The sequence below is a fragment of the Osmia bicornis genome, chromosome 12 (genome assembly GCF_907164935.1).
Source record: "Osmia bicornis bicornis chromosome 12, iOsmBic2.1, whole genome shotgun sequence".
In the NCBI taxonomy this organism is placed as follows: domain Eukaryota; kingdom Metazoa; phylum Arthropoda; class Insecta; order Hymenoptera; family Megachilidae; genus Osmia; species Osmia bicornis.
Genome location: NC_060227.1, coordinates 4,714,791 through 4,737,985, shown reverse-complemented (window position 1 = coordinate 4,737,985; position 23,195 = coordinate 4,714,791). Strand labels below are relative to the sequence as shown.

Here is a 23,195-nt window from a genome sequence, read left to right as displayed (position 1 = left end):
GTGATACTAATATTCTAAAGTCTAAAATCTTTTAATTTCAAAACTTTAAGGTTCTAAAATTCTAAAATTCTAAAATTCTAAGATTCTAAAATTCCAAATTCTCTTATCATGCAATTCCCTTGGATAATTTCCATCATGTATTCTCTTTGCATGAAATATTTCTACGAGCTAAGAAATCCTTTTGTCGCACTCCCTTGACGAAGGTCAGGAAAATATTCTTTCTTTTCTTCCCGTTTCGTCGGAATAAAAATTCCATGATTAACTCGACGAAGAAAGTTCCTCAACACGTGCGATCAGTTAGGTTTCTCTGTGCATTGTTCAGCGTACAAGCACACCACGAAACACGTGGCAAATTACGACCCGTTCGAGTCAAGGGGCCTGCTGAAACAGCATGGAAGGTCCATCGTGTTCCTCAGGGCGAATCGTTTACACTGCGCGTGTCGTGGTCGCCCGTTAAGAGTAACGACGAAAGTTTTCCATTTTGCAGCGTCTGGTGTGATGTAATTTCAACGCGACCACTTAGATCTGTGTGTTTAGGATTCTGGTTTAACTTCGCTCACACTCGAAAGCGACGATACTTTAGCGATAGCGACATTGGCAGAGCGTGACCCTTTTGACACGACGAAATTTAAACGAGAAGTAATTTCGATGCGATTATACATAATTACTGAAATTAATATTTCAGGTATAAATCTGTCCATTTTATGCCCCTCATTTTCTTTTTCCTCTTTTCCCTCTTTTATGACGGTGCGTTAATAGCCCAAGTTTCACTGCATAATTACTTTTCTGGTGGATATTAGAATGCACGACCACGCGACAAGAATTAATTCGTGATTCGATCCAGCTAAATTCTTCTCCAACATTGTTTTCCTTCTTTTTCTATTTTTCCAATTTGTAACTTCCGTCCATTAACGAAACCGCGTTAATGAACTTTCGAAGGCTTTGTCATAGACTCCGTTTCAGACTCGATTATTACACACTGTGTAGATTGTTAGCGGAGGGTATCAAGTGTGGCATATAGGAAGTACGGTAATAGAAGTAGTCACACTTAATGACACAACGAAACGTGGTACTTGGTCGAATCCTCTCTCTATTCCTATACCACGATACCATCATCACCGTGGTTTTCGACCTATTTTCAACTTTGCACCGCATCGCTTTGAGAGTTAATATCGTAGAAGTTGCCATAGAGAGGATGAGGGCCTGCATTTTCCACAAGGATGCACGCGTTGCTTACTTTACCCACGATTGGTCTTTGACCTTATTCTATGCTATTTCACCTGACAAAGTTTTTTCTTTTTTTGGCTTTCAGTGATTCGAAGCATGTCGCTTTTTCGTCGTCTATTTTAGTCGAGGAGAATGCGAAGTTAAGCGAGATTCCAGGTACGATTTTCAAAGTTAAACCAAATACTATATCATTTCTATTTCTTGTTGTTAGATCGAAATCTTTCTGCAGCTACTAAAAATAGTAATATTCAATTAATGCCACATGTAAGGCCAAGTTCTTGGTATAGTAAAGACGAAGGTAGCTTGCGTTTGAAGGGCAAGCTGCGTGTCGATACGGATTTCTAGGTCACAAAGAACGCATTAGGAATTTCGTATTTGCTGCGACGTATTCTTCGTGGATCGATTTAAACTGTCTGGCTAAAAGTTTTTCTACTTTCGCTTGTTTCTTTGTATTAACTCATTGCGGATGAATGCCGTCAAACAAGCTGCATCATGCTTTCATTTAATGGCTCTTGCTTCGATTGAGGATGATTACAGTGTGCTTTCTCTGGAATTTATGTTGCGTATAATTCAGTTCATTTTATCGTGAAACGTGTCGCGAAGCAAGGCAAACAGAAGTTTCGTTGACGGTAACTTTATTAATACCGATGAAGACATGTGCGAATTTTATTTCTGATGATGAGGTATTAAATAAAAATACTAGACAGCTGAAACCGTACTAAATAATAGCAATAAAATTTGTATAAAACACAACATTTTTTTCCGCGACACTTAATATTTGAGTCTTCGGTAGAACACGCGATCACGCGAGGCATGTGTACATTTGTCAATAATGCGGATTCAACCCTAATTAGAATAACCATTTTTTCCTTCCTTTCAGTCTACACATCTTACAAAAGTCTCATCATTCATACACGCGATGTCCTGTCTACCTTCTACATTTTTATCCATTACTTTTTATCATTCTGATCGTTATTAATCACATGCCTCCATTTCAAAGCGACTCGAAAGAGAAGTAGACGTAGAAAAGACTATGGAAATGAACAAACAGGACAAGATAAATGTTGTTTGCACACTTCTTTGTTCTTTCAAAGCGTTGAGAAAAATGAAGGAACTGCATCCGTTCTATCATTCAACTACAAAAATCATCCTTGTTCGTTTGTTCGGTAAGCAGATTTTAGTTAAACACCCTCAGGTTCTATACAGCCTGCTAAATCGAATGGCAACGTAATTTCTTGTGAGCTCGTTAATATCTTATTAACAAGTTGCTTTCACTTAACGCAATTTCCTAGGGAGTTAAATTGAAACTCTCGTATAGCTACTTAATCTCTGATTAAATGTAAATTGCTCAAAGTGTTGGGCAAACTTTTAGTCGTGTGATGTGCGAAGGCCACCAAAATTCGTTCCTTGGACCTTAATTAATTTCGAGGGCTTCTTTAATTATCATCAGGTGACATATTTTTCGATCTCAAAATTATTATAAAATTTCAAAATTTTCTATATTCGAATTTAATAACGTTCAACCCTTTGTAATTTGAATTCCTTAATTTGCAATTCAAGTTCAACTTGGTGCAAGAATTCCAATAGACCAAGTATTTTCTTCTTGGACCCGTGAGTTCAATTTTAATCTCGATTTTCTAAAGAGGTTGATCCGAAGAATGAAGAACGAACGAGCGAAAGGAAACATCGTCTGAAATCGATCGAATTCTTGTTTGCTGTACTAGTTCAGAGGGAAACGCTTTAGCTGGTACAAAATGGAAATCAGCTTACAGTGGAGGGTCTTATTGGGATGCTCGAAATCTTGCTCGAGTGTCATCTATCGTTAGATACTTGTTGCGTGAAATTCTTTGCGCACCAAGTGGAAAAAAGTGGAATCGAAGAAATGGGGATCCATTGGGAAGGCACTTGACTACCCTCGACAGAGTTTTATTTGCGTTGAGAAGTTAATTGCCTAGATTAAATCGTTGAAACAACTTTCGACGCCTAATTTTATTTTTATTTTCTAATTGATGAACTGTCTGCAGTAACGTAACATAATTTTTCGTCGACTGTTATTCCATTTTACAATCGTTCGTGAAAAAGAATGGTAAAAGCTCGTAAATTGAACAATATGAATTTTTCTCGGGGAATGAAGCAATTTTAAAATTCTCATTCACGAGCAAATATAAAAGAAACAAATTACTATGTCAACGTTACATTTATATTCGGATGCTGGCCAAAAAGGAAGTTCACTTCATCCATTTTCATTCCACGTGCTATTAAAATACAACCCAGCTTGAATTTAGCCTTCCGAGTCTTATTATTCCTAAAATTTGTTACGGTTGCCTGGAAAATTCAATGAAATCCATCGCTGGCAGAAGCCCATCGCAGTCTGTCCAGATTTGATCTGAGAATGCCCTGTTATTTTCAAACTTCAGCCTATTTCGGACAAACAAATGAGAGCCTAAAGCAGGAAGCTTAGTTTCCCAATGGTTTCCTTTATTTCTAAACAACCGCGTTATCATGCGAGGCAGTTTCACTTTCATCCCTCCGGTTCTACGTTAAACCTCATGGTTTCTGCGAAGCAGTGGAAGCACGAATGAGAAAACTTTCAACTACTTTTCGTCCGCGCAGTTTCACCGATTTTATTTACCCCTTGGTTCAGATATTTAAACCTGGATCGTGAACGACCCAGCATCCATTGTCCCAGGGAGAATTTTGATACTTTAAAAAATAGAAACAATTGTATTTCTGCCTGCAGGAAAAATTTTTTGGAAATTAATGTGCAAAAGCTGACTGCGAAATTTGTAAGGGCAGAGGAGGAAGAAAACTGAATGATTCAAGAACCGCATGAATATTGCAAGAATTGTAAGAATGAAGAAGATAAATAATATTTGAAAGTTATGACAATTTATATACAGACAAAATATTGATAGATTTTGGTCCCAATTTTCTTCATTAAATGGATACTCTACAAGATATTTATACTGTGCGAAAATACATGAACGAATTCACGTGTATAAAATCGAGACGGGACGAGCACAACGCTCGCTTTCAGCTCCAAGTACTTTGCATACCGTATACACGGTTAATTTCATGGAAATCGCATTCCTTTAATTTGCCTCGACCGAGAAAATTTGCAAAGAGAACAGTGTGCGGCCAATCTCGCGAAACGGGTGAGCCCTATCGTTTCGTTCTTAAAACGCCGACCCGAAAGTAGCGATTATTATTTAATTGAAAAACACGTGACCCCGTATGAACGAACCTAATTTATTTAAGCTAACCAGAAAAATTACCATGTTACATCGAAAAAGAAAATTTTTAACATACATGATATTGCTGACTTATTCCCTAAACACAATTTGGATTCATTAAGTTCATAAAATTCGCAAAGATAATTCGTTAATGGGAAAACAAAAAACGACAAACATCGCGTGACTTATAGCTGATTTTCGTGTAAATCCGTCGTTTACAATTTCGTTTATCTCTGTTTGTGCCCTTTCATTAACGAGTTTTTAATGCCACCCTCGAGCAACGCGTACAGAATACTTTAATTAATGATTAGGGCGAAATATGGACAGAAAACGTAATGACAAAATCGAATACTGTCATTTTACAATGGAATTAAATATTTTTTTCTCTTCAAACAAGAAATTATAAACGATTGAAGCAAATATTGTTCGCGAAGGTTGCCAGTCGTCTGAGCATAAAGGTTGAACCAGGCTAATGGTCGATAATGGAAGCTCCCGAATGGCAGAATAACTGAATTACGTTGTCTACTAACTACTCGTGATATGTAAAACAATATTCATAAGGGGCCATGTCATTACACGTATTATTCCACCGAATTTGCGTTCATTTCGACCCGTAACTGTTGCGTTGCCTTCTGACCTTATTCTGTTTCAATTTCTAAACTACCCTTCTCCAAATTATTCGACCAAGAGCAGACAAATCATTATAATATTTTTAAATCTATGGAAGAATATTAGAAAAATTGCTGTTGCCTCGGATAAATGACTGGTTTCCAAATAAAGATTGCATCGTTACGCATAATGGAGCACCAGGTCATAAGGGCAAGGGTGTCACAAAGTATTTGGTCGATCAGCATGTGCGAACCTTGCTCTGGCTATGTAATAACGCTTATTTAAGATTTATGCGCCACAGCGAAGAAAAGGACCGAGCAATGCATCACATCCAAAGTATTATAGAAGCTGATAAAAAAGTTCCTTAAAACGTGGCATAGATTTTTTACAGATATTGAACTGAAAATTTACATATTTCTTCCTTTTTAATTTCTCGACTAAATTAAGTTCACAGCATCGATCATAGATGATTCCATGACAGTCGATGCGTTCATATGTATAGAGTTAGGGTAACGGGGATGTTCATCGATAGGATTTATCGCGAACGCGTGCTACTCGTGTCAGTTGATCAAAGGACATTAGCAGATTGGCCAGCATTTCGATCACCTTGAGCCGTCAGTTGTAATTTTCACTGGCAGCCCTTATCGTCTCGCGGATCGACGTTCCTTTTGTTGTTCAACGAGCCCTGTGTTTTTGTTTCAATAAAGCCTTCTGAAAACTAGTTAACGCGTTGCCTGTCATCAGAGTCACCGTCGCTAATATTGCAGCATTTATGTAAAAATGTACACTCTTGTACTATTTTATTTTTAATCGTACTAACGACCTTCCACGAGGAAGGAAGATCAAGGATGAACTAAACAGCACATAATCTTGTATTCTGTATTCAATTGAATTTCTAAGAGGAAAGAAAATCGAAGGAAAATGTGCTGGTTTCGTAGTTGAGTTCTTATGAAATATCGAAGGATATTTTCCGAACGATTGAATTTTTAAACTTCATCTTGGAGTGGAGTCGCAGGATTGAAGATGGTAACCGTGATACGAACGAAGAGAAAACAATAATACCTATTTTCGATTTCAACTCTCGAGGGATTACGATCATTGTTTTCAATAAAGCTTTTTTGCTGACGATAAGTTTCATGATCTAAACTTTCATTTCCATTTGATACAAACAAACGAGTAGGATATAAGATCCTTTTTATGGCTTACATCACCCTACAAGGATTCGAATCCTATATCCTTGGAACAAGGAATTATTGGATGGTATTAGCATGGAATATTGTAACATTGATCGGAGGTAAATTGCTGCTAGATTCATTTCTCTTACGACTAATGTATTATTCAATATATCTGCGGTAATCGGCCCCGTTAATTGACGTATTCGGTGGCAAATCGGAGACCGCGTCTGACAACCGATAACCTTTCGTGTCCTGATGGAACAGCCTTGACCAAACCGATGTCTCGTTTATGAATCGATATCACGACCTGCCAAGACGGTAAAAAGTTTGTAAAACTCCTGGCGACATAGGTAAAAAGATTCTTTACGAGCACCCTTCTATTGCTCAGCAACTGCGTGTTACTCGCTAATTATATAGCGCTTAATTATACAGGGTGTCTCGTGGGGTAATTGCAAAAAGTTGCATAAATTCAATGAGAGAATATTACATTTAGTGAAATTAAATTAAATCGCCAAGAAATTCAATTTATAACAAATTTAATCCAGGAGCTTTTGGATTTAATAATGGCGAACATACTTTGGCATACTTGATACTGAATTTTACTTGCCAGTAAAGTTTGTGCTCATAATTATTGATTTATGATGCAAAACTAATTTCGCGTGGAAAATTTACAATTTGTTACTCAACGGTATCTCAAATTAACCCCGAAACTGTTGACTCCAAGTGCTGCTAGCATAATGTCATAGATGGTTCCCTCTTTTTCCCCGGAAATTATTATCCTGCACGATAACTTAATTACCCGCGAACGCACTAATCGAATAACCGTAGTTCAAGTTTGAAGCCGGCACGAGTTTCCGGGTGACATTAACGCGATTTGGTTCGGTTATTTCGAAGGTTTGATCGACACGGGACCGTCGTGGCAGATGTTTCAGGTGCAACCACCATCATGACGTCGTGGATCGCGTGGCAGAGGATCGATACCTGAGCTACAGACCGCGGGAAGTGTCAACTGTCCTCATCGGAGCCGAAATCTTCGAAGGCGAGGAAAACACGCGGGAGGAAGAGGAATGGTCCCTTGGGCCTTCGGCGTGCCTCTCGTCCTTGTTTCTGCTCTGGGTCTTCTTCTCAATGGTTACGTTCTCCTCGTGGTTCTTGGATTGGGCAAACAGGTGAATCATTACCTTTTCTCTCTTTTTGTACTGTGAATAACTTCAAACGGAGACAGAATAATCGTCCATAGACGATAGATCACGGATACTGCAGGAATTATTCAATAGACTATTGGTCCTTCACGAGGCTTCTGTTATCGAGAACACAGGGGATACAATGAAGTTTGATAACGTATGGAACTGCGACGAAAATTTCATTATGCTTTCGCAAGATAAACGATGAAATTACGTAGAGTACTCGGAGCCGATAAATTTCAGTTCATTTTCGCAAAGAAACTCGATTCGCTAATGAACCGAACACTTCCCCGAACACAATCAGAGCAATTGCAATACCAGTTGGGAATACAGGCTTGCTCGGCTCGAATTGATTACGCGTTATCTACCTTCGAATGCGTCTTGCTTGGTTTTGGAATTAGCATTGTTACATTATAATTGCTTCGTACGTGTCCTTGCAAACACATATTAACCCTCGGACGGCGAACAATGGAGAAAGCCACGATTTTAATCCAATTTTGTATTTCATATTATTATTACACCATTCATTAAAATCTTCATTTTCATCATTTTAATGATTAATTATTGTATCAAAGATTTACTGGATCTGAGAAATAAATTGATTCGTACAGGTTCGATAGGGATTCAATATTCGCCATGGATCTTCCTTCGATGAATTTTCTGCGAAATTTTCCGAGCTCCTTTTTTCATCACGAGATCCTTTTCAAGCAACTCCCAGCTCTCGAGAAATTAATTGAGGGTTAAGAGCATCCAGAAGGATAGGTCCTTTGGATTTCTCACGATTTTTCCTATCGCTGTAATCCTACCTTTTAAAACGATTTCCTTTTGAACAGAAGCACACCTTACTTTCGCGAACGCGACACATTTCTCGTCGAGGAAACGAAAGGAAGAAAAGCGGCCAGCTTATCTTGCAAATAGCCTTACGCTTTTACGCGATCCATTTTCGTTTAGGTTGCCGTTCGCAGTGACCGTGGCAATTTGAACAACGCGAACCTTTCGCGGCTAGAAGAGCTCGCTTTTCCTTCGATGTAATATCGAAAGTCGGACATTGAATGACAGCCGGCGAACTAGGTCGCTCGGAACGTTTTCCGTAGCCTTTGCGAGACCGGTGCTTCAGATTTCCTGTATTGTTTTCCGTAAACGTACACGCGATACTACCACTCTTTTTATGGGGTCAAATAAGACACTTCTAGAGGATATCTTTTATCGACGAGGAAAGTTCGATAAAAATTTACCGAAGAAGAAGGCACTAACAGAGGAACATAGTACCTATTCCTTTTGAACAGCCTATCAATTTTTAAAAAGTCAATAATTAACAAAGCGCAGATAGTTCTTCGAATGTAATGTGAAATAGTCAGTGACCAGGGAACGTTTAAGAAACGAGGATTCGCGTGCAAATAACGAAAAGTTTAAATTACTAGATCTCAGTTGGAAATTAAGATTGCATGCTGCAGGAATGCTGTAGAAATGAAAAGTTGATTTAACGAGTCAATCGTGTTATCAACCCGATGTTCACAGACGCAGCAGCAACAAACCGCGAATACTTTGTTGTTGATACATTTGGGCGCGGTGGAGGCGGCCGTGTGTCTGATATTACTGATCTTTACTACTGGTTCCTGGCCGATCGCCGGCACTTGGTGCGTTCTACACGGTTTCCTTTTGGCTCTCCTACATCCGGTCGCTCTTTGGACTGTGACTGGATTGAACTGCGACAGGTGAGTTCTTTTCAATTATCTATTTTGATAAGAGCCACGATTTCCAGCGATTTGGAGAATTTCCATTCTTAATATATTCAGCAAAGTAGAATTCCTACTAGCACGTTATCGAACAGACGCGATTCGTATCCAAAAAGGATCTCCGTTCCTTTGATCGGTAATTCAGGATCCAGACGGATCGGAGCCCCTTTATCTCGTGGAAAAATCGACTTCGATCCGGTGCCAGGGTGACGTTCAACGAAACGTGGTCTTACGTGGCAGAAAGCAGCCAGGCTTTTCAATGTAAGATGTCAATAGCTGCTCGTCGTATTCAGTCGATATCTCTGTGGCCGTCAGCCGACGCGAGATCTTCGATTCAATCTGAAACCCCTCGACAGATCGTCTCGTTCCTGTGGCTCGTATCTAGCGTAACACAGAAAACGATGCTCCTTCCTTTAAATCGCGTCCCAGAACTGAGCAATAGTTACGGAATTTGTAAATCGAACATGACATGCTCAATTTTGCGATGTCTTTCTTTAAAAGTGACTCGAAAATTTTAGCGATTGAATAGTAGACAATTTTCAATAAAATATGAAAAATATCAAACTTCCACCGTTTAAAGGCGAAAGGAATTTTGAAAAGTATAATGGACAGTTTATAGACGTTTACCAGGAAACAAGACAAAATAATATCACGTGTACGGTTTGCTTCAAAGAAATATTAGAAATGTTCCACGCGCTATTAAAGGATCAGACGAGACACAGAACGAGAACGAAGAGCGTGGATAAAAATACTTGGAAATATATCGTGGCTACTGATCGAACGTCTGGAATATTTTATTCACTAGGTCGGTGGATTTAAATCGGCATTCCTCTTCGACATCGTCACGACCTTTTCCTCTCGTTTCATTCTTTTTTGCCTTACCCTTTCATTATTCACCGGTGCATGCCACATTCCAACGATTCCAGAAGTATCATTTAAGAGTAATCGTCCCAGACAGAACGACGGTTATATTAGACTCGACGTCGTTTACAGAATCTGTCTTTTCATGAATCCCCTTCGAATCGACGTGTAACTAGCACGTTGAATTCCTTCGATTTCTTGTGCAGGTATTACGCGATAGCTGCACCGCTGCATTACGCTGCATTGGTCTCGCCAAGACGCGTTGCAGTTGGATTGGCTGCATCCTGGACAGGCGCTCTGTTTTTATGCGTGTTGCCTTTCTGGGGCTTGGTACCACCGTACAGGTTTGTTTTATTTTTCCAAAATTCTAACCGATATCGAAGCAGAGAATTTATCAAAGATTCTCTTAATTATTTTTTCCATAGATATAGCCCGGGTCTGGGCTGCTGCGCCCCGGATTTCGGTAACGATTCCTGGGGTTTAGCGGCTGTTCTCTACGGGGCGGTTTACGCGATCCTAGGGCTGGCGTTGCCCGCGATTCTGGTAACCGTGTGCAATTTGCGCGTGCTTGGCATAGCCCGTTACCACCGTCATCGCATCGCGAGCGCAATTTACGAAGTTACCTTGAGTGCCCAGGTGACCATCACCCATCAACGGAATCCGTTTTTCGTACCGACTGTCACCGCGCCTTCTGCCGTCAGCCCGCCACGTTTCCACAGCGCGGCCAGCACGGTTTGTACACGTCCCTGTATCCGCGTAATTTCTGTTTGCTCTGCATAATTATCTCCTCGCGTGATGCTCTCCCTAGCCGCAGATACCTTTCAGCTACATAATTTCCACGAGGAAAACGTGTTACGTAGGGAATCGTTAGCAGTGTCAGCGAAAGGTAGTTTTCACCCCATTTCGCGTGGTTTTAGTTCACCGTGCTTTTAAAATAATTACCTTTTATTTTAAATATGAAATTTCCCAGTGGTTTCTAAATTAATACGAATCTATCTGACTTTTCGATATTTTATATTATTATTTGCGATATTTCAAATATTAAACGTCACGCATCAACAAATATTTACTTCATCCGATGTTCGTGCGTATGTAAACACTGTTGGTTATTATATGTATACATCAATAAATTTTGTACCTTTCGTCAAGTATTTTATGATAAATCAATTGTTAGCTATGATCAATATTTATGTTAATTAATGCACGATTAATTGAAACTGTTTTAATATTCCCCGTTACAATTGGACAATATATTTTTAATTAATTAATAGATTGAAGACTTAAAGGGATGTTAGCAAGTCAAATCGATTAGACACCCCGCCGCGAGGCGTTTACTTGCTTCGCTTTTATGTTCAATTAACTCCTCTGTAACTGCCTGATTCTAAAAACCTGAAACATTCTTTTGCTCGCGTTGTTTCTCTCTGAAAGATCTTTTAATTATCAATTCCTCATTATAGCAAGTAACTTTCTTTCATCCGCAACCTTCTTTTGAAACATAACTCATTAACTCGGAACATTTAAATGAACTAATATTAATTTTCCAGGTAATGCAACTGGTTGGCTCGTTGTATTTACTTTATTTCCCATACTGTGGCCTGATTCTTTGGGAGGTTTGCGGTGTCGGGAATCAACCCCATTTCTACGATCATCCAAAACTGGCCTCGTTGGCCTCTCTTTTACTCGCCTGTTCTCCACCCATCAACGGTCTTCTCTACGGCTTGAAATCGCAGACCCTTAGACGATCCGTGCAAAATTACTGGCGAAAAAAGGCGACAAAGTCGGAGCTTCAACACGTAATCATCATATCATTTTACTAACGTCTCCTTTGCATTTCTCCTTTCCTTTGTGAATCGGAAGCTAACATGTAATATTAACCCTCAGTAGACGATTCAACTCGTTGATGGTGCAAGATTCCTCTTCCCCTGCACTTATTTTTATCCAAAGGAAGTCTACGTTGCATCCAAATCATCTTTTTTTTCATTTGATTTCTTTTCACCGAAAAAATCAAGATTCCTTATCCTCTTAATATTCCAATATATTAGCAAATGGTTTTCAATAACAATGCTTTTAATTCAGGAGATCCAAGCTAGGACACCGAGCGCAGCAGGATCGAGAAGGCCATCCGGAAGTGGGACTGGTTCTTTCTTCCCCTTCCCGCCATTACAACGAAGACTGAGCGAGGCACTGTTGGCTCTCGGCTCCTGCAGAACCGGAAACAGTTTCGACAGCAACAATCTCGGTTTCCATCGAGGAAGACTGCAACCTGCTGCCTCGTGCAATACGCTTCGAGTACCGACTTCCGAATCAGGTTAGAGTTCGACGCTCGAATTCTTCGAATCTCTGATTTATCGTTAAAGTTTCTCGACAATTTTCATTTGTTCTCGTTCGTACAGGGGAAAGTAGCAAGTTGGTGAGATCGAGTGCAAGCGCGGCCAGCTTGATGGGTCCTCATTACAGAAGCGATTTCATCGGGACAGACGCGAGCACCGGATGTTCGATAGCAATGAACGAGACACCAAGGAGAAGTCCAAGGATCCTCATAACACGCGCGTGTAGCGAGGAGAGCCAGGACGGAGGAAGTCCATTGCTGAGGAAACCGTTCCTGGCAAACGCCCTTCCATGTGACAGTACGTGTTATCGTTTTGAAATTGGCGTAGAATTTTTATTGAGAATTATTGAATCTTCGAACAGCGTGTCTCGTAGGGGTCACCAGTGGCACAACTTTCTTTCATTAACATTTTGATAGCCGGTGTTACATATTCGGGGCTTTGATAAATATTTCTTTACCTTATCGTCTTCTGACTCGTTTTTACATAGAGCGACAATCATTAATTGCAATTTGGTAATTGGGAATTTTATAGAGTATAAATGGAATCCGTTTCGATATCAAATTATTCGTATGTTTTGCAAGAGCGGAGATGGCGGCATTGTAGTACCGGCAGTGATAGCAGTACCGGAAGTAGCGAGGCGAGCGTGTGGACCACGGGCGTTGCTCAAAAACTTGCCAAGGCGAATGCAAAACACGTTTCGGACATGTGGCCCCCATCGCGAAGATTCGCGCGTGGAAAGAATTTGGAAGAAGGCGCGGTTCTGGTTGGCGCCAGACCCAGCAATAATAGCGAAAGCAGTGATACCACGGATACCACGGCCACAACCACCACCACCACAACAATGCCCACGAAACCACCCGCCATGGTAAGTATACCATTTCCGATGAACATCTTATACAGTATTGTAACGCTAGTAACATTGAGCAAACGATTCGTTGCAATGTTATTTCTGCTGTTACATTATTTTTTAATTATGAATCGATCCTAATTATACCCTTGATACGTTATTTCATATATGATTAGTCGATAAAACTGAACTCTAATTATTAACTCTAGAATGTTGTTCTATTTATCCGAGATTCATCGATGATTCACAACAGTGACTGCATGAAATCAGTAATGACTTGCGTCTTACGTACTCTTGTACAAATGATTTCACAATACTGCTGAGGATTCTAAAAAATTGCGTAACTGATATTTCTTAAAAATTCACTGAAAGTATGATTACCTGCAATTAGCGTGCAAACAAAAGAATTATTTCTTCTCGCATCAATGTTACCGGAAACGTAATCATGAATATGTACAGGAGAACGGATGTTACCGAGAGAAGCAGAAGGAAGAAATAAACGGTAGGAAGAAGGAAAGAGAGCATAGCGAGAGCGACAACAGTTGGAGCAGCGTGGACGAGATCGAGTCGAAGGAAATGGCGGAGAAATGTATGGAAGAGGATAATCCCGTGATCATCGAAGAGGAGACAGAAGAAGAAAAGTGCAAGCAATTGAGGCGGAAATCGAAAACGATTCGCAAAGCGGATGTTCCTCAGGATTGCAAGGAGGCAGCGCAACGCAGGCCTCTTCTCACCTCGTCGTCCTAAGTTCGATCAATGAACTCGAATATTTTTTCTTAAATTAATTTATTATATCCCTTTCGTTATTTATTTATAATTTCCAAGGTGCTCGTTCGAAATGAAACGATCGAATCTTATCATCTCGTGGTCCAGAAGGAGGCTTTATTTTTCTCTTCGAAGAAGAAGCCCGACGCGTCCCCCTCAACTATGCTCGATATCATTTACAACGTATCGACATATCCTGAAATTATATTTTTATACTTCCACTCAACCACGAAGCAGCGTTAACGAGAAAACCGGGGCGAATGCGGTTTCGCTGAAACGAGAAGCTGATTTAATACACCACGAGCAGGTTAATCTCGGCGAAAAAGTTGTTCCCCTCCCCCAACCCGAGAAAGTCCAAGGAAAGTTGATCGGCCAATCATCCTTGTACGAGTGTCGGCGAGACTGGTGGAAAGTTCGCGGAGGGAAAGAAGCTCGTCATAATTTTCTTCGCGATGATATCCGCGACCGTACGAAACTTTATCCGCGAACAAATAAGCTTAAGAAAGTTCTTGCTACGATTTGAGAATCATTGTTAGTCCTGAAGAATTTCAAATCGCTCTTCTGTTGGCTCGAAGAGAACGTTTGGTACGATTTTATAATTTCATACCCGATAATTATTTCTCCCTCCGCTTTTGCCGATGTTCCTAATTAATTGACTCGTGAATCATAGAGATTTAATGATGCGTTAATTAACCATTGTGTGAATAATAAAAGAAAAAGTGTTTGAAGAATAGAATTGTGGATGATTTTGAAATATTTCAATAAAAATGTAATAAATTCTTTAACGTAATGGTAAAAATGAATATTCAGGTGCAACGGTATTGGCAAACGGATTAAAAGTTGATAGGATCGATTCCTCTTATGGAATGTAATTTAATAAAATAAATAAAGTTCTTCGTTAAATTTACAGAAAATAATGGAACATTTTCATTTCAAAATCCTGGAAAGGTTACTTCTTCGATTTGCCTCAATTATTGTAACGTAAAATAGAAGGAATCGAGGGTTGAAATTTCTATGTTTCACGAGTCGCAGAAAATATATTTTAACATTGAAATACTAGGAAATTCTGACACGGACTCAAGCGTCTTTCAATCGTCACGAATTTAAATAAAGATGTATCTATGGAGATAGAAAATTAGTAAAAATAATAATGTCGATTAACGTGGTCATCCATTGATCGGGGTTCGATAATAAACGGATGATCGCGTTAAATCGATCGGTAATAATATACGTTAATGAAGAGCGACGAAGCATCGTGCGAATTCTTTTTACTAGCAAGTTTGTACAGCCGTTTTTGTGAATTGTGGCCAACTTACTGTGTTTGCACCGACGCGGTAATAATTTGCAATTTAGATCGTAGCGGCAATTATTTAAAAGTTGAACGATATTAATGTTGGTGGTTATTGGAATTGATGTTCTGAATTTTGTAGAACACGAATGAGTGCGTGTGGGTGTATGAGTGTGTGTGAAAGTACAGTATCGAGCACAGTAGCCGAATATCCCGGGAGCCGAATATGCTCGGTAATGTACAATTTCATGATGCGAATTGTTGCAGATCCAAATGTTCTAATTATCGAAATCTTAAAGATTTGTTGAAAAATCATATTCAATTTAATTTACTTGCACTTGCGGATGAAATTTAGTCGTTGATTTTATCAAAAATTAAAATCGTTATCCAGTACAAATTTTATTTAATGAATGTTTGTGTGTATAAATCCAGATCGAAAGCTACAAGAACATATTCTATTTTAACGTACGTGCTGGTTAGCTTTTGAATTCGTCAATTAGAACATCCGAGAAACGATCTCGTTAACAGAAACATGTTACTTTATCATTCCGGCGTGAAGAAGTTAATCGGGTTCGAGTGTTCACGTTAATGTTAATAATATTAAAATATCCCGATCTAAACGATGTCTGAGTGTATGTCATTAGTGCTAATAAAACAGAAGAAATGATTTAAAAACAAAAAAGAAAAAAAGATAACTCTGATTTTAACGATATTATTCCTTTTTATTTTTGGTTAAATGCTTCCTGAAGGAGGTAAATCAATACGATGCTGGTACAGATTGTCTTATAATTTAATGAAGATACCCGACCATTAAACTCGACGTTTAGAGAATTATTACAAGGTGGCCAAACTCGTCTACCAACTCGTAATACATTTTAGCCAAGGCTCCCGTTTCATGCCGGCGACCATGATGGTTAACTTTGAAAACTCGTTTATCCTTGCAAGTGAAATTCATTTTCACCGTAAGATGTTCCACGTAGAAGACACTCGCGCGACTATCTTCTTCTCTACACAGCTAATTCGACGTGTAATAATTTTCATTTTTTTTTTAAATCTTAAATTTTCTAATTCCCTCCATTCTTCATTTCTTCCTAGGAACCTTCAGATTTCCATTAAAATCTGAAACTCGGCGAGAAGCGAAGCGCCAGGGCGTTAAATCGTCCGGCGATTAAAATTACGCGAGGCAGAAACGGAGCAGTTGTCGAATAGTTCGAGCGGAAAAAAGGCGATGAAGCAACGTAGCTCGATAAAGCATCGCGAGTATGTGTGCGGCGCGAAACAAGGCCTTCTTTTAGTATCGAAAGTCATCTGGACCGGCGCGATCTTCTCCCCCTATCGTTTAGAATTCAAATAAGGGGAATTAAATTCGTCCGCGGCGTGGGCAAGAAACAACAATCCCTTCTCTGCCACGGCCATGAGCCTGGCAAACACGTTTCGAGATGTTTTCGTCGAGAGCTGAAGCGAGCGTGCTGCGATCCGGTCTCACCACTGTACGATAAACCTCGTGTCCGGACGACACGTTCGATGCCTCGAAGCCGGCTTCTCGAATGATCGTCGCTCGATCATTCAAAATTTTATCCTACTCCAGTTTTATCGCGGTGACGAAGAAATAATTACTCTTTCGATACGTCGTGATTGATTAAACGATCGATAACATCGAAAAGGAGTGATCGGATTCGAAGAAGGTATCAACTTTATGTAACAGTGGATGATATTCTGAAAATTACTTTTGAATCGGTTGTTGTTGGGTTTCGCAATCGGCTATGATTACGATAGTGTGTTGAAGATCTGATAGAGTTGATGCGCGCGTCACTCGCTGAAAGGAAGGTGTTCCAACGGGTAATTACTTCAATTTAGAACCGAGTGCGCGGTAAGATTTTTAAATTCCCGATTATCTTTATGAATATGAACGATTGACTGTGGGATCATTCGTCTCCGAGTACCGGTCAAATTCTCGGGTCACAGGCGGTCGATCGTCGTACGTGTACGTTTAAAAGTTCTGTGTGATTTAAAAGTTTGATCGCAAAGATGACGAGAAGAAACAGCCTGGCGGAAATCGAAGAGTCACGAAAGAGACGAAGGTATGATGAAAATACTCGATGAACGATAAAACCAGATAACATTTGTTGCGACAGGTGTTATTTTTCTGAGGATAACACTTTTCATTTAGAGCTGTGAATTTCAACAAAGTAAATGAAGAAGTTAAATGAATCTCGTTGTTTCATTATTCGATGCGTTTACACTTTTCTGAATCAGATTGCTCGATGCTTAGCGGTTCCGATAATTGTCGAATATCCGCTACAAATTGTCGCAATTGCATGCCACTTCCCGATACACATATAGTGCCGTGCACGTTCTACGACCCAGATATGTAACTCCTCTTAATTGTATATTCCATTGTTTCGTCGAAATACTATTATGCCATGAAAGGTCATATAACTTCGTCAATTAAATATTCATGTACCGTACGAGTTCCGCATTCCTTTTAATCGCAACAAAATTAGACAGTAATTCTGTTATTAATATCAATTTTATGATATTCAGTGTTTTCTGTTGGCCAGCTTATAATTAAATAAGCGGAACGACAGATTCTCGTAGAAGTTCATTCGTCACCCTGAGGTGACTGACACCCAAAATATTAATAGCATTCCGGAATTCACTAATAGAGTGTTTTGTGGTGAAAATGAAGAAATTAGAAATATTTCATAAATTTCAAATACTGAAATAAACATATTTTGAAAAAGACAAGTCATAATCGATGCTATGTGTACGAGATACACGTATTGCTAAATCACTGGTCATGGATAATCGGTAGTTTATCGCTAGGTGATATAACTGATGTATCACTAAGACACGTGCCTTTCAATATTGAAATATTTGAAATTCAATCCAAAATACAAATTCTTCAAATATTCGAATGCCTCGAATTATATATTGCCTATTTCATGTAATGACAGACTATTTTTCTGATTAAGTAGAAGATAGGAAACTCTATGATGCAATTATGTAATATTCTACTGAACGACGTTTATCAAACGTGACGTTCTCGTTATCAGTTCACACAGATTTCTCTCACAGGTTGTTACGGGACGACACTGACCTACGACAATCAGCCTGATTCAATTTTTTATCGCTCTACATATAATAAGGTTACGAGTGGGTGTGAAAGGTTCTCGAAAAAGAATACTATAACTACATTCATGTCAAAACCTATTCTTTCAAAGTAGAAATAAAAAGTTCCTAATTCTATTACCTCAGCGAATCCAACACTGATTGTCAAATTCGGTTTCCTCAAAAACAAAAGCTTAAACGAAAAAATGTTACTTTTTCTTTTTCACTCATTTTTGGACATAAAATCACCCCTGTACCGCGCATTCTGCTGCGCCCTATATTTAAACACCGAAACTTCATTTTGAATTTACATCAATTTGCAAACAGAAGTATAAAAAAATTAAATTGTTATCTTAGAAAAAAAAAAACAGAAGCAATATAACTGTTAAGCTTAATTTAAATCGCGTGTATACACGTGACTGTGACATCCAGAAGAATATTGCGCGAACGGGAAAGGAACGCGCAAGCCCGGATTGATTTTCGCCGGTCAGCTGGTACTTGCTCAATGTCGGGACGATGCGGTTAACGTTTCGGACGCTTTTCGGCCAGCGATTATTACCGTTCGTACGAACGAAATGGTTCGTAAATCTTTCCTAAAACGAGATCGGAATAGGTGCAAGAAAAATCGTCGACCAGTTACAGTGAGTGTCTTTCAGTGATCCCACCGTACGAGAAAATATACAACTAAACACTAACGATATACCTGTCTCTATGCGTTTAGTCGGCTTGTCAAAAGGTGGCGATAGCCGTTTGTTCGACAACGATTTTTATAACAATTATCGTTGAAGTAACGTCGTTTGAATACGAAATTCGTTTAATGTATCTTGTTTTTCTTTTTCCTGGGTCGTTTTATAGCAGAGAAAAAACATGACGTCCTCGCCGTCGTCTAGCAACAGTTCAGCTTATGCCATTACCGATGATCTACGTCAGTACTATAACAACGATAAACGAAATTTCCTTGATTCGGACGAGGTCGGAACCGCTCGACTCTTGCGCTCGTATTCGCCTCATCGTAAGACGAGAGGATTATTTCCAAGACTAATTCTCGACAAGTGAGTCCCCCTTATGCGCAGGTTGCCGCCAATTTTAATTTCAAAACGGCGTTTTATTTGCAATTAAAGTATATGTAAAACTTGATGGGTAGACTCTTATTGGTACAGAACCGAACATGGTAGACTTTCTCAGGAGAAAAGGGGAATTGAGCGTAAAAATGATTTTCTAAATTACTCTCAATATTAATGACTTCAAAATTAAAATTCTGAGAATTCCTGTTTCCTCTACAGTCTACAGCCTCTACCATCATTTTCTCTGGGATGGTGTACTTCGCTCGAAACTGTACATATGTGTATAGAAAGAACGTATGCATGCAAGATACGTACAAGGACGCATGCAGAATTTCGTACATACGAATGGCATATTCAATTGAATATCGTATTTAAATAATTCATATCTTAGCTATTAAAATCGTAGATAAAACTGAATGGGTATACGATTGTTTATAAAGCTCTCTTTCAGTTAATCTAATTAACTGATTAATCTTAAACCGCAGATTAGAAATGAAGTGTACTTACCACACGACGACAGTGTTTCTTCTATCACTTTCAGATTATGCAGTATTTTTCCCAGTTTTCCCGAATCATCGTTGATTCCATGTTCCTGCACAAAAATGAATAAAAGTTATATTTTAAGAGAGTTAAACATGAATGAAAGTATTTGAAAGTAAACTTACCAGAAGGATTATTTTTCAAGCGAGCCACAACTTGTTTGCGCTGCTTCATTCGCTTTGATGGTGGTACCAGGAACTGAAATAAAAATTCATTGATAAACACTGATATTTTTATGTAACAACCTTCCCTGAACACAAATATCCGTGTAAAGTTCAAAACATTCGGAGCAACTGTTTCAGTTTAATGTTTGCGCATCAATGAAATCGTAAAATTTTACATATACCACAATCTTTGTTTAGGATCATATTTATCATCGGACGACTTTCGATTTTCAGGTCATATATAAACACAAAGGTAATTGTAATCGGGAGCATAGTATTAGCAACAGTGATCCTAGCGATAATAGCGATCTGCACTGTCTATGGATCGAACAGAGACGTAGAAATTCAAGAAAACGAAGAAATACCACCGGATCCAGAAGCAGAGTTGCCTCCTTCAGCGAGTAAATTAAGAACTTTTAAACGTGGGGCCGTTTGCGCAGATGGTGCCCCATGTGCCGTTGTCGGCAAGTACGTAACATCATATTTTTAGCATCAAGGCATACGAATATACAAAACAAAAATCCCACTGTAAACCTTATTTTAAAACGAATTAAAATACGATTGTATAACCATCGTTCCGCAGGTCGATTTTAGAGAAAAATGGCTCGGCTGTGGATGCCACGATAGCAGCGATGATTTGCAACGGTCTCGTGAATATGCAAAGCATGGGCATTGGAGGCGGATTTTTTATGACAATTTATGATAAAGCGAGCAGACGCGCGTACACGTTAACTGCAAGAGATCGTGCACCCTTAGCAGCCAATGCCACGATGTACGAAGGGAAACCAAGAGATGCATCCTTTACCGGTAGACTTACTACTTTCCCTTTCACTTTTAATCGAATCAATCAACTATCCGTAAAAATTATTTACTGACAATTAGGTCCATTGGCCATTGCTGTTCCTGGAGAATTGGCCGGATACTGGGAGGCTCACAAACGTTTTGGTAAATTACCATGGGCCGATTTGTTCAGACCATCGATCGAACTTTGCGAAGAAGGATATAATTTAACAAAAATCCAACACGATGGGTTCAGATTCAATGCGAAGAATATTTACAACGATCGTGTATTAAAGTAAACATAAGCGAAGAAATATATTTTACATAATTATTCGTTTATTACAATCTATATTTTCTCTGATTCTTAGGGAACTGTTTGTCGATCCGAAGACCGATGATTTTTACAAACCGGGTACCATCATTAAACCAAAGGTACTTTGTAAAACATTGAGAGTGATTGCGGAGAAGGGTGCCTCGGAATTGTACAATGGTACCTTGGGCAAGTTACTTGTGCAAGATCTGCAAGAAAAAGGAGCGATAATAACGATGAAGGACTTGAACAGTTACAGGTGTTTATTATAAAATTAAATAAGCACCAGAAATGACAACACGTTAAATTTCATTTATTTTTAGAGCTACGTGGGATGAACCCCTTCAAACGAATCTCTCTAATGGAATAAAGGTTTACACTGTTGGATTGCCAGCTAGTGGAGCTCTTTTCTCGTATATTTTAAACATTTTAGACGAATATCATTTTAATCCTGACAGCATAGCTGATCAAAACCAGACCATTCTTACTTATCATCGAATGATAGAAAGTTTCAAATATGCTTACGCGTTGAGAAACGATATGGCTGACAAAGAATTTGTCGACATGGAAGAAGTTAGTAAAGAATTAGCAATGTCTATACATCCAGGTGTCTGAATACATAATTACCCTATTCTTACCATCGAATTCTTTTCTTTCAGTTAACGAGGAATTTAACCTCGAGGAGACACGCTCACGAAACTCGAATGAAGATCGACGATAACAAAACATGGGACGATCCAGCTCATTATGGAGCTGTTACTTTGAACAGTGCGAAAGATCAAGGAACTGCCCATGTTTCAGTATTAGCACCCAATGGAGATGCAGTGTCAGCTACTAGTACCATTAATTTTTAGTACGTTCCATTTTCTACCAACCATGGAAGAAGAAGAGAGCTAACATTTTTAGTCAGAAGATTCTATGGAAAACAATTATTTATTTTTCAGCTTTGGAAGTGGGGTAATTAGCGATACCACTGGAATATTATTAAACAACGCGATGAATGATTTCGGTATACCATCGACGGTAAGTTATTTCGGTATACCTCCCAGTCCGAATAATTACATCGCCCCTGGGAAACGACCTTTGTCGTCGATGGTACCTTCCATCCTCGTCGATTCGGACGGAGACGTGAAAATGGTGATCGGCGCATCCGGTGGCACTAAGATCACCACGACAGTGTCTCAAGTTAGTATTCCACCACTGTCCTTCGCTATCAAAAATATTCCGTCTCAGGATCTCCGACAATGAAATGGTTAACCACACGTTGCAAAGGTATTTCATTGATGGATCACGATTTCAGGTAGTGGCGAAAATCATTTGGATGGGACAAACGGTGAAGGAAGCGGTGGACGCTCCCAGAATACATCATCAGTTGTACCCATCCGAGATGGTGTACGAATATGGCGTGCCAAAGCAAGTAATCGATGGTTTAAAGAAAATCGGCCATAAAACTGCTCGTTACAGGGTTCGCGGCAGTGTGGCGTGTGTGATTTTTGTTAACAACGACACGACCGTCTACGCGAACGCTGACTTCCGCAAAGGCGGTGACGTCTACGGAGTCAATTGAATGTATGTTCGCGGGGATTATTGATTTTAGCTAAACATCTTCCATTATTGAAGTAGTTGTTAAACAGTTACGGCGGAAGTAAGTCATAAATATCATTCGATTCTTCGAGAAACTTTTAATCAACATTTGACGTTCGTGTGTTTTAAAGGTTTATGTATTGAATAATTGTGCGATTATGAACTTCAATAAAAATTTTCCACGTTATCTCATTACATTCGTTTATTTTGATTCAGTTCGTGGTATAAAATTTATTAAATACACGATTCAAATGTTACTTCCGTTTTCTGAGCGTAATGGAAACGTTGGGGCACGGATTATTGATCGAAAGAACAATCTCGATGTAAGAGAACGGTTTGATCGGTATTATCGATCGGAAATGTATTCTACCATTAACTAGTCACAAA

At 39.2% G+C, this 23,195-nt stretch overlaps 2 protein-coding genes across 3 annotated transcripts in view; both read left to right on the top strand.

Annotated features, from left to right (window-relative positions):
- The window catches only part of LOC114879163 (beta-3 adrenergic receptor-like), a 32,602-nt gene extending 16,697 nt beyond the window's left edge, over nucleotides 1-15,905 (top strand). The window contains exons 3-11 of the mRNA XM_029193806.2: nucleotides 7,168-7,413; nucleotides 8,947-9,143; nucleotides 10,232-10,369; nucleotides 10,451-10,757; nucleotides 11,570-11,818; nucleotides 12,102-12,333; nucleotides 12,419-12,652; nucleotides 12,937-13,220; nucleotides 13,662-15,905. Coding sequence (XP_029049639.1) covers nucleotides 7,312-7,413; nucleotides 8,947-9,143; nucleotides 10,232-10,369; nucleotides 10,451-10,757; nucleotides 11,570-11,818; nucleotides 12,102-12,333; nucleotides 12,419-12,652; nucleotides 12,937-13,220; nucleotides 13,662-13,949 — 2,031 coding nt within the window. The 5' untranslated portion in view covers nucleotides 7,168-7,311 and the 3' untranslated portion in view covers nucleotides 13,950-15,905. The remainder of the gene's footprint in view (nucleotides 1-7,167; nucleotides 7,414-8,946; nucleotides 9,144-10,231; nucleotides 10,370-10,450; nucleotides 10,758-11,569; nucleotides 11,819-12,101; nucleotides 12,334-12,418; nucleotides 12,653-12,936; nucleotides 13,221-13,661) is intronic.
- A 798-nt stretch (nucleotides 15,906-16,703) lies between these two features.
- LOC114879169 (scoloptoxin SSD14-like) lies at nucleotides 16,704-23,003 on the top strand. 2 transcript variants are annotated; one of them, XM_029193818.2, is made up of 10 exons: nucleotides 18,846-19,007; nucleotides 19,222-19,418; nucleotides 20,369-20,602; nucleotides 20,718-20,941; nucleotides 21,017-21,209; nucleotides 21,283-21,483; nucleotides 21,548-21,797; nucleotides 21,884-22,077; nucleotides 22,169-22,409; nucleotides 22,525-23,003. In XM_029193818.2, exons 1-10 carry the CDS (start codon nucleotides 18,942-18,944, stop codon nucleotides 22,789-22,791), a joined length of 2,067 nt encoding a protein of 688 aa, XP_029049651.2. In that variant the 5' UTR covers nucleotides 18,846-18,941; the 3' UTR covers nucleotides 22,792-23,003. The 2 variants fall into 2 exon arrangements, with proteins under 2 accessions (XP_029049652.1, XP_029049651.2); XM_029193819.2 differs by lacking the exons at nucleotides 18,846-19,007; nucleotides 19,222-19,418 and adding an exon at nucleotides 16,704-17,336.
- The last annotated feature ends 192 nt before the right edge of the window (nucleotides 23,004-23,195 follow it).

Coding starts and splice junctions, on each gene's coding strand:
- LOC114879169 (XM_029193818.2), top strand. CDS start 18,942: ATGGTTCGTAAATCTTTCCTAAAACGAGATCGGAATAGGTGCAAGAAA. Junction 20,603..20,717: donor CCATGTGCCGTTGTCGGCAA/GTACGTAACATC, acceptor ATCGTTCCGCAG/GTCGATTTTAGAGAAAAATG. Junction 21,798..21,883: donor AATTTGTCGACATGGAAGAA/GTTAGTAAAGAA, acceptor CTTTTCTTTCAG/TTAACGAGGAATTTAACCTC.